General features: G+C 43.5%; 1 protein-coding gene across 1 annotated transcript; it reads right to left on the reverse strand.

The window, feature by feature from the left end:
* Nucleotides 1-2,671: 2,671 nt before the first annotated feature.
* On the reverse strand, nt 2,672-4,761 carry LOC148652186 (uncharacterized). Its single transcript, XM_088598873.1, has 2 exons — nt 2,875-4,761; nt 2,672-2,777 (listed from the first exon to the last, which is right to left on the reverse strand). Exons 1-2 carry the CDS (start codon nt 4,730-4,732, stop codon nt 2,767-2,769), a joined length of 1,869 nt encoding a protein of 622 aa, XP_088454999.1. The 5' UTR covers nt 4,733-4,761; the 3' UTR covers nt 2,672-2,766.
* Between the last annotated feature and the right edge of the window lie 6,822 nt (nt 4,762-11,583).

An 11,583-nucleotide genomic window follows, 5' to 3' on the forward strand; every position in this document is an offset into this window, starting at 1 on the left:
CCTAAAAAAATAGTTGTACTTTGTCAATGGTCAGACAACACTAAATGACACTAGCAGTCATTCGGACTGTTTGATGTGCAGGAGGGCTATCCATCCAGGAACTGCACATATCAGTGTCGTTATTGAGTGTCAACATTACGATCCTGTTTGCTCAGGTGGACAGATTCCTTTATCATTATACTTAAAATCGTTATATAACTAGGACTAGTTATAGCAGTCTGTGCTTTCTGTTGGTTTTACAACAATTTTTTCTTAACGATTCAGAACCTCCATGTAGCTGCAAAAATGAACGCTTATGGTACTTTTCGCTCCAGGCAATACAAACCACGTGACGAAAAATGTGAAACTGAACTTCATCGCAAATACCAGATTGCTAGTCGTTATCTATCATGAAGCACTAATCAATGGCATAGCTGCGAGATTTCATTTGGGTAGCTGCACCGTACAGCTCTGTTTCAACCGAAATATCACCCCCCTCAGAATTTCAGACACCCACCTACAGATTTTTTGGGGGACGGGGTGTCCAGGAAATGGTATCAACTTTTCTCAAGAAAATAAAAATAGAAACTCTATAGGCACTCAAACATTTTACTGTTTTTTTCAGGCAGGTGGCAAGCTCCCCTCCGCAAAACCCTTGAATGCCAAGCTGTGGGCATTCATTCGTCGAATATACGTATATTCACGGCAAAAATACGGCTATACGTATATATACACATCGCCGCGACGTATACTCAACGTCGAATTGCAACCGTAAAATCGGCGACATTAATAAACGCATATATAACGTCGAAAACACATCTAACACAGTGCCTGAGGCTTTTTACTGTATATATCGTGTGTGCCGCAACTAGGAGTATACGGCACTCTGCACAGAGTACAAAGTAAATTATTTTCGCAGTAATTAATTTATTTCCACGTGTATAATAAATATAGTAATAAATATAATAAATTAATTAATTACTGCCGTATACTCCTACGTATAGCCGTATTTTCGCCGTGAATATAGGCATGTTCGACGAATCAATGCCCACTGGGCAGTGCGTGGCGTCCTTCTTTGATTGCTTACCTGGTTGTGGACGTCGGCCTGTTTCAAGACTTTGGTTGCCGAGCCAATCACCATCACTGTGAAGTGCAATGTTCTCGTGGGCACTGTCCATCTCCTGGAGTACAATTTGATTCTGGATGTTACTCAACATCCAAAAACAAACCACTGTCGCCCATTTGATTGACTCGGTCTTGTCTGCCTCTTCCTTGAAGAGTTTCTCATGCTTTAACTAAAATGTCTTTGGACATTTGATGTGCGACAAGTCACACTCTCACAACACACAAAATAAAATCAAGGTTTTTGCGATGAACCAATACATATTCATTTCACCAGGAGCGATGAAGCAAGCAAACATCTAGCTTTAATTTATTAGGAATAGCCATTTTGTCCAAAATGTTTGACAAATGTGATTAGTGGCATCGTGAGCTGCCCTGTCAAAATCAAAACAGGCTGCTCTCATGCAGAATAGTGTAATAATATATGATTAAACAATTCCCTCTACATTATGAGCTTTCACTGGGTAGCATACTTTTGAGACTGATGGAGCAGTCAAAGACAGTTAAGATTTAATTCAGCTGGGCTTCCTTGCGGATTCCTGAATGGATCAGAGAAGGCAGTCTTCTCTGGAGACCAACGTCTGTGGAAAGGAAGTCCTGACCATGAGGGGTACTAGCTAGTCAGAAATGCTCAGAGGCCTCCAGCACAAGTACGTGCTAGCACACTCACTACAGTTTTCCCTTCTGGGGCATCTGCTATTCAATCAGAGCCCTACCAGGGGAGAAGGGCAGGCTGCTTTGCTTGCTGGCTTCCTTGTTCAGTATCATTCGCCCATCATTTCCCCTAAAGGCACAGCTGCTGCACAGGCAGCGGTCTGCTCTCAGCCATCTTGCACCAACACACCGAGAGACCTGCAAGATGCTGCTGTGGACAAGACCTCCTAGGTTGGGCCAATGATCTTGATCTTCCTCCATTTGTAGACTGATAACAGAGATGTAGATTCTCCAGTCCAGAGCAATAATTTTGCAATCCTTTCCAGAGCAAGGAGCTGCAGTAACTCTTTCAGGTGGCCTCAGTCATGTTCTTCAATCATGGCATGAGTTGTTTCCACACAACAGGATAGTCAAGACTAATCTCATTTCTTTTCTGCTCTTCATACAGAGTAGGTCCTTCCAAACTCAGCCCCCACCAGCTAGTCAGCCACTTCATTATTTGCTTAATTAACCTAATGAAACTAGGGGTTCATTTTCTCACATCCACTATACCTTAGTTACACACTGTTTTTCTAGAGACAGGGATATGGTTACTGGAAACTAAAGCAGTCACTGGGTGGAATCCTGGTTTGTGGCTCAAGCACAGACCTGTGTAATGATCGTACCAGCAGGGAACCTATGAAGCAGGGAGCAGTCCTAAGCTTCCATTAACCTGGTGTCTGCTCCTGCTTTATGAGGCACATATGGTGGCTCAATCTCTCTGCCCAATATGGCCGCACTCCTGGCAGATCAAAGCACTGGAAGGTAAGAATTGTAGGGCCTGTGGCAAGGGGGAGTCCACAAGCAAGTACAGAGCTATTTCTAAATGGCAACCATGAGGTAGGCGAGCACACAAAGCTGAACACATTCCCAGGCATCTGAATTATACAGGTTTATTGGCATCTCAAAGCAATCCAAGACCAGGGATTCACATAGTCCTCCAGTCACTCCAAGCACTAAAGCAGTAACAGCTCACCAGAACCCTGCAAGAAAAAAAAAATGTTAGGTCATGGCAAGAGAAAACAAGTAACGGTGCCACACAAAACGGAACAAAAGTAGAGAAGTTCACAATATTCTCACCCTCCACGTCCCCTTCAGCAGCAGTGGGGTCACCCTCCACGTCACCAATATCCCCTTCCAGGGCAGAAGGATCACCTTCAGCAGCAGTGGGGTCACCCTCCACGTCACCAATATCCCCTTCCAGGGAAGAGGGGTCTCCCTCCAGGTCACCTTCAGCAGCAGTGGGGTCTCCCTCCACGTCACCAATATCCCCTTCCAGTGCAGTGGGGTCCCCCTCCACGTCACCTATATCCCCTTCCAGGGAAGAGGGGTCTCCCTCCACGTCACCAATATCCCCTTCCAGTGCAGTGGGGTCACCCTCCACATCACCAATATCCCCTTCTAGTGCAGTGGGGTCCCCCTCCACATCACCTTCAGCAGCAGTGGGGTCACCCTCCACGTCACCAATATCCCCTTCCAGTGCAGTGGGGTCACCCTCCACGTCACCAATATCCCCTTCCAGGGAAGAGGGGTCTCCCTCCAGGTCACCTTCAGCAGCAGTGGGGTCCCCCTCCACATCACCAACATCCCCTTCCAGGGCAGAAGGATCACCTTCAGCAGCAGTGGGGTCACCCCCCACGTCACCAATATCCCCTTCCAGGGAAGAGGGGTCTCCCTCCAGGTCACCTTCAGCAGCAGTGGGGTCTCCCTCCACGTCACCAATATCCCCTTCCAGTGCAGTGGGGTCCCCCTCCACGTCACCTATATCCCCTTCCAGGGAAGAGGGGTCTCCCTCCACGTCACCTTCAGCAGCAGTGGGGTCACCCTCCACGTCACCAATATCCCCTTCCAGGGAAGAGGGGTCTGCCTCCAGGTCACCTTCAGCAGCAGTGGGGTCACCCTCCACATCACCAATATCCCCTTCCAGTGCAGTGGGGTCCCCCTCAACGTCACCTTCTGCAGCAGTGGGGTCCCCCTCAACGTCACCTACATCCCCTTCCAGGGAAGAGGGATCACCTTCAGCAGCAGTGGGGTCACCCTCCACATCACCAATATCCCCTTCTAGTGCAGTGGGGTCACCCTCCACGTCACCAATATCCCTTTCCAGTGCAGTGGGGTCACCCTCCACGTCACCAATATCCCCTTCCAGGGAAGAGGGGTCTGCCTCCACGTCACCTTCAGCAGCAGTGGGGTCACCCTCCACATCACCTATATCCCCTTCCAGGGAAGAGGGGTCTCCCTCCAGGTCACCTTCAGCAGCAGTGGGGTCCCCCTCCACGTCACCAATATCCCCTTCCAGTGCAGTGGGGTCACCCTCCACGTCACCAATATCCCCTTCCAGGGAAGAGGGGTCTGCCTCCACGTCACCTTCAGCAGCAGTGGGGTCACCCTCCACGTCACCAATATCTCCTTCCAGTGCAGTGGGGTCACCCTCCACATCACCAATATCCCCTTCTAGTGCAGTGGGGTCCCCCTCCACATCACCTTCAGCAGCAGTGGGGTCACCCTCCACGTCACCAATATCGCCTTCCAGTGCAGTGGGGTCCCATTCAATAGCTGTGGGGTCCCCCTCCAGGTCACCAACAGCCTCATCAGGAGAAGGAGCACTTTCTAGGGCATATGGGTACGCTTTAACGGATGATGGGCCATCTTTCCGTGTTGCATCACTCATTGCTTTGTGAAGAACATCGATGTGTAGACTATCTGGAAATGCAGCTGAACTGGCCTGAGCTTTTACCTCGTCTATCCTTTCCCCATGCTGTGCGTCACTGACAAACAAGTTGCTCTTCAATGCAGCCGTGTAATCGCTGCCATCACTCAGCTGCATTTCTTTCCAACGGGATATTCTCGGCCCGCGATCCACTAATGGAACTGCTGCCGTCAGTCCCAGCAGAAGCACATGCAGCAGAAACCAGCGCGTTTTTTTCCGTAACATCATTTTGTCCCACAAAGCTCGTGGAGGTAAGTGCGCTCCTACGGTATTTATTGAACACCCAAGCTGTCGGCATTAAACGTGGAAGAGCCCGGTGTTTTCACAAACATTCTCACGCGAGTAGAGGGAGTCAAATTGAAGACACTTTATTTCAGGTAATCGCAAATTACAAAGTGGGCTTCTGATTTGTCGTCTTTTCTCCAACCCGAAGGAAAACAGATGATAATGTAATTAAGGCGAGTATTTAGATGACGGAATTGGGAAGCTCTTTGTAGTCAAGCTATTAATATGTCATATCTTCTTACTGTTTGTTTTACTCACTTGTTTTGCTGTAGGTCTAATTGTTCTTGCATCATTTTCAGTCGTGTTGTTTGTCTAATTGTACACAGCTCAGAGTTTCTTTTTAAATACAATACTTTACTATATGTAATCAAGTATTTCGCCATTGAATGTGAGAAATTGATACATATTTCTTATTGTTACTATTAATGTTAGTAGTTTTTTGTGTCTTGCGTTTCGTTATTTCATACAATGTTTCCTTAATAAATACCGAGTGTTCTAGTTTATGTACGTAGTGGGCTCATATTTTCCACCTTGTTGTAGTGCTTTCTGAATGATTATCGCGATTAAGGATTGTAATATTTTCCAGAAGTCAAAAAAAAAGTTTTTTTTTCCCCTTCAGTCGTCGTTTTTTAAACTACAAACAGACGAAAAGTATCGGTTGACAGGTTTTTGAATTGCAACCTCCATTTTTAAATCGGACTGGCAAAGTTTTTCTTGTTAAATTTCTTTTCGGATAGAGGCAGCACTGTGAGACACGTTCGTTGTATCCAGAAGCTCTATGAGGACGGGCTGTCTATTAAATTTCATTACCATTACTTTAAGCTCACTCCTTTAGAATCGGAGACCAACAGATAAGTACACGTAAATCACTCCTGTCTCTTCCGTCAGTATCTCTAGCACATTCCAGTAGTTAAACGTTGCTGCAGTAGCAAAGCACTGCAGAAGGTTGGTGAAGGCAGCGCAGCTCATTCCCGGCTGTGAGCTACCAAACATCCAGGATATCCACTAAGCTACAGTAAATGTCTTTAGAAGGCCACGTCAGTTGTCAAGGACCCCAGTCATTCAAGTGATAAACTGTTTTTTCTCCTACCGTCCTTTTAACGGTATAGAAGCATTCAGTCAAAGACCAACAGATTACGGAACAGTTTATACAGTACCTCCAGGCAATAAGACTGCTAAACAGCCAAGCTGCAGTCACCTTCAGCAACCACCATAATGGTCTTTGTGAATAGTTAGGTTACATGGATATACAGTTTCCATTGTATTTTGCACACTGTATATTGCACTATTTGGACATAATATATTGCATACACCTGGGATATGTAGCAGTTCTATTTATATTATTTTTAAATTCGTTTTGTATTGCACTATTAGTATGCAACTTTGTTCTGTAACTTTTAATTTTGTGATTTTTATTTTTAATTCCCCCTGGTGAGCTCACAGAAAAGACATTTCATTGCCATCAATTACTGCTACACGCTGTGTTGTTGTGCATTTGATAAATAAACTTTGATTGATTGATAAAGCAGCAACAGAAGAACTGAGTCCTTACAGTGGAAAGGCTGGAGAACGCTGCATTGCTGTTTCCACAGTCTGTGACCTCGCTCTCATTTCATGGAAACCCGAACATACAATATAAGGTGAGTCCTTGGAGATAAACGTAAATGATTTTATTAAAACTCAATACACAGAAGCCTTATAAGAGAAAGGCCGCCAAATTGATCTATCTCCAGTAAATTCCTAATTCTGTTATCAATTGTGCACAATTAGCAATTTACTGGAGATCAATTTGAATGTCTTTTCTTTCTACAACTTACATCTTGTTTCTTGTTTCCATGTAAAATGAAATTCTGGATTAATAAAGATGGAAACATAGTAAATAGCATCATTAGATTCTTCAGCTGTCTTCCTCTGGTGAACTGAGGTCCCACTAAGAACTTCTGTCTTTCTCGAACAGTGCAGGAAAGAAGGAAACATGTGGTTTTCCATCCAAGCAAAGTGAAATATAATTTGGGATCCAAAATTGGGAAAGAACTGATTGTCATTTTCTATGCCCCCTTTTTTGGGGACCCTTTTTCAATCAGTAATTCTTAATAAGGTTCTCCATATCAAAGTTATTTAAAGTTTCTTTGTATTAGTTACTTTTGCAATTTGCTATACAAATTACTGGTCTTATTACAGGTAGTTCATAAAATTAACAGATCTTTGGCTTAACAGATGCACTGTTTATAGTTGTGTCTGGAAACCTGTACCAATATGGTACAGTATGTAAGTTTCTGGTTGAAATATATAATAATAATAATAACAACAACAACATTATAACATCACTTTATTAACCCTTTACAATTTCTTGCATTAGGAATTATCTTTTTGCATACCTCAGCTTGCTCTCCATGAGACACACAGACAGGGAGAGAATCTTGGGGTCAGAGCACAGGGTCAGCCATTGTACAGCACCCCTGGAGCAGTTGGGGTTAAGGGACTTGCTCAGGAGCCCCACAGAGTAGGATTCCTCTGCTAGCTGCAGGATTTGAACCAGCAACCTTCCAGCCACAGGTGCAGATCCTATGCCACAGAGCCACCGCTCTGCCCCAAATATACTTTTGTATGATACTGTATAATGAATTCGGTGAAAATTATGTTCTCTCTCTGATGACGCTAAAAACTGTGGAAAAATCAAGGTTTTTATGAAGTTTATGGTCTTCTAAAAGGAAGGAATGCAGTCATCAGTAGTGGCTCAGTTCAGGGACTTTTTCTGAAATGGCGAACCATATCAGTTTAACAGGACACCAATTTTTCTTTTTGGACCTCCCTTCATTATCTTTTAACCAAAGTTCTGTGGCACATTCTCTGCAATATTAACCCTCAGTTTTTTTCATGCCAACATGCTTGCTGATCTTGGCCAAGCTTGCAACTTTATTTTAGATTTTCATTTGGATCCTCTGGGTTCAGGAGACCATGCACCTTACAAGCGAACTGGATTTCATGCCTTGTCCGGCTTCCCCTCTGATGAAAAACCCTTTTAGACTCTTTCTAAAATCTTAGTAGTGCCACTCAAATTTATATTTTTAGTTTGAGTTTTGTATCATACCCACCCTAATTAGAAAAGCCAATTATCATAATATTAATCATTACATCATTTTAATTAATCTTTTATCCAATTCAGGGTTACAGTGCCTCAGAGCCTATCCTGGGAAGCATTGGGCACAAGGCAGCATTCATCCTGGATGGGACATCGCAGGGCACACACAGACACAAACACGTACCTGCTGACACCACGGTCAGTTTTCCTCTCTTTACAGGCCCCCACCACCAATGTGTGGCTCCACCCAGATGATGTGACGGCAGCCATAGTGCGCCAGTGCGCTCATCGGGATTTTGAATGACCAAAGAGAGTCAGAACCTCTGTTTTACGTCTCATCCGAAGGACACCGCCTTTGCACGGTATAGTGTCCCCGTCCCTATACTGGGGCATTAGGGCCCACACAGGTGAGCACCCCCTGCTGGCCCCACTAACAGTTCTGACTGGAAGATACAGTAGCTCAAGCATGATGGTCTCTGGTTCCTGCCTTCAGCCTCTTGTCTAGTCTTCTGTTCCTTAGAGCTCTTTGAGGGGAGCTTTCCTGTACAATGGCCTTCATATCCAAGTCATGACAATAGAGCTCTTAGAATGGATGGGGCGCTGTCTGGAATGCCTTGAATGCCTGGGTCTTTGTCATTGACATGCTCGGAGGGAGGAGGGGTGCAGTCCCTCCAGACGATAGTTGTGGGGCGACACCACCCAGTGGGCAAAAGACGTATAATATACGTCTATTAAACGCATACCTTAGACGTCTAAATGTGGTCCGCAATTCGTCTAAAATGAAATTCTAATATACGTCTATTGTTATACGTCAGTTATACGTCTATGATTAGATGTTCATTATACGGAAATGGTTGGAGTTCTATTATACGGATAAATTTAGAGGACTATTATACATATATGTTTGGAGTTCCGGATAACTTTAGAGGACTATTATACTTATACGGTTAGAGGTCTATTATACGGATAACTTTAGAGGTCTATTATACGTATATGGTTAGAGGTTGAAGTAGAACATAAAACATACTTATGTGTGCTCAAAAGTACGATAAAAAATGGATCAACCCGATTGGAAGTAACAAACATTGCTTGTTGAAAAACAAGAAAATGGAATACGTGATGCTGTGTTTTAAAACTTACACAGCTGTTAAAACAGATACATATAAAAGTAAAATGTATACCGCTTTTACGCTAAAACAATAATTAAAAAAATGGTAACTAAAATGTTCGTGAAATACGACATGATCCAACAATTTCCAAATTTAATGCAAAAGCACTATAGATGTGTACGTTTGTTTTTATTAATTTGTGTGCCGGCCTGTGTATGTGTGTGTGTGCGCGCGTGTGTAGGTGAAAAAGCTCAGTGTGTGACTGCGTGTTTCAAATAAGACTATGTGAATGTGTTAAGCCAGCCGGACTGGCTAGACATTAGAGACTTGATTAAAATAAATCAAGAAGCAACTCAGGTGAACAGAAAAATATAAGATCATCTAAAATGTATAAATACAAATACCAACAGAGTACAGGTAGACCTAAATGACTCAGATATATAAATGAGTCAGAAAGTATTTGTATAAAAATTAGCTATACAAATTTAGTTGAAACAAAGCATAAATATATGAGGAGAGCACAATCTCACAATAATTAGCATTTGTGCCTCATACAGCTTAGCCTTGGGTTCAATTAATGGGGTGCTGTGTGCATTGAGTCTATATCTTCTCCCCGTATTTGTGTGGGTTCTGTTCCTACGCTCTGGATTCCTCCCACAGTCCAAAGACATGTGGGTGGGTCAAATGGTATCTAAAAAAAAAGGGAAAAGTTTGACCTAGGTGTGAGTGTGTACAGAGCCCCGTATCTGTGTGTGCCTTGGGATGGACTGGTGTCTCATTCAGGGTGTTGGACAGGGATGCACTCCAGGTAGTAAAAAAAAAGGGGGAACAGATGAAAATAAGAGTAGGACCCCTGGTTTTCACTTTAGAAGTAAGACCTCAAAAAGAGTTTATAGTTCTCAGATAGACAGGGAGTGAGCCTCAGAGTGGTGGAACAAGGTGGTTAAATTCACGTCTTGAAAAAAAAAAGACTAAAGAAACTATTAAAAGATGCGCCTTAGCAGAGAGTTAGGCCCTGCTTATTTCACAGTTAGTAATTAAAATGTAAAGCATTGCAGGGTTCAGAATGTAAGACTGCCGAGGGTAAAAGTTAAAAAATTTAAGTCAATGTGCTGAATAATGGAGAGCCAGTGCAGAGATGCCACAGTTGGGGCGATGTGGTCACAGTGCCTTAAATGTGTTAGGAGTCACACAGTGGAGTTTTAACCATATAGTTTATTTAGAAGATGAATAGAGAGACCCACTGTAAACTTATGACAGTAATCTAGTTGAGGTGTGATGGAGGCATGAGTGAGGGTGTTTGCAGCACTGTGTAAAGGATGGTCTTGGCAGTTATGACTATGTGGTCTTCCTCACTATATGTTTGACTTAGATGTCTGAAAGCTGTAGTCGTCTATGTCTAGGAGAAGACTGACAATGACAGAGTCACAGCAAATTTAACAATGTGTTCTCAAAAGGGATTCTACAGTTGATTGAATGCAGAATTTATAGGGTGTGGGACAACACAGAGCCCTAAGGCAATCCAGAGGGAGAACAAAGCTGCTCTGATATAACACCTTTAGGTCTCACTCTTTGTCATCATTAAAAAAAGGTAGGTAAAGGCACCACTTTGTAACAAGAATGAGATTAAGGAATTTTTGACATCATATAGATTCCTTCTGGATGAAATAGCCATAGTATGTATTGAATCTTATTGGAATATACAAGTTTGGGAGTAACAGACGAATGTCTATATAATTAAGGTCATGAAGGGATAAGCTAAGGTAATGGCCCTTTGGTATCTGAAGTGACAGGGTCTTCCCAAATAGGAAATTTAAATATTCAAGACATCCAACAGAGAGCTTCACTCAGAGAGGAAACAGAATGGAAGCAGCAGGGTGTAACACCTGGAGAGAAGGGAATCTGGAGAGATTCTCAGCAGAAAGATGCAGGAACTCTGAGGAGTTGACATAGTCATAAAAATCAGGCCTGTTAAGTGATGGAATTTGATGCCACGAGCCCTGTGACTCACGGAAGGAGCACAAAGCAGTAGGCCCTGGCTGATCAGAGCTGAAAGGTAAATGGCGACCAATCCTAATTTCTTCAGATAGGACACAAGGGAAAAGCATGCGTCTAGTCCATTTGGAAGGATTTCTATCCAGATCAACGTGAAGTCTTAATGAATAACGACCCGTGTTTGTTGGACATCTTGTGAGAAAAAAGTTGAAAGTAGTGAGGAAAATTGATAAAAAAACTGTTATTAAGATTCTATTTCTTCAGCAGGAGGGCCAGTAGCTGCTTTCTAAAAAATCTCATTACAGGTGTTATAATATCTGAGCGCTCGAAGAGTGAAGGCCTTGCTTCAGTTACCTTATCAGTCGTAAAACGCAACGCTAATTAATCTGCTTGAGGCCTGGGTGTGTTCAACTCCCAACAGGAGGGACCGCATTGACAAAATAACCTGGCCTTTTGGGTTCCGAGGTGGACTTAGACCTAGTGGACCACCAAGTTATCACCCCAACGACCTCAAGTTAACATAAAGGATTTATTGTTCTTTTCTGAACTGTGGATCCCAATCTTCAGGACGGACAGAGATGCCCCATTTATCTGGGAAACTGGACTGA

Source organism: Lepisosteus platostomus, chromosome 11 (genome assembly GCF_059453375.1).
Source record: "Lepisosteus platostomus isolate fLepPlt1 chromosome 11, fLepPlt1.hap1, whole genome shotgun sequence".
In the NCBI taxonomy this organism is placed as follows: domain Eukaryota; kingdom Metazoa; phylum Chordata; class Actinopteri; order Semionotiformes; family Lepisosteidae; genus Lepisosteus; species Lepisosteus platostomus.

Coding starts and splice junctions, on each gene's coding strand:
- LOC148652186 (XM_088598873.1), bottom strand. CDS start 4,732: ATGATGTTACGGAAAAAAACGCGCTGGTTTCTGCTGCATGTGCTTCTG.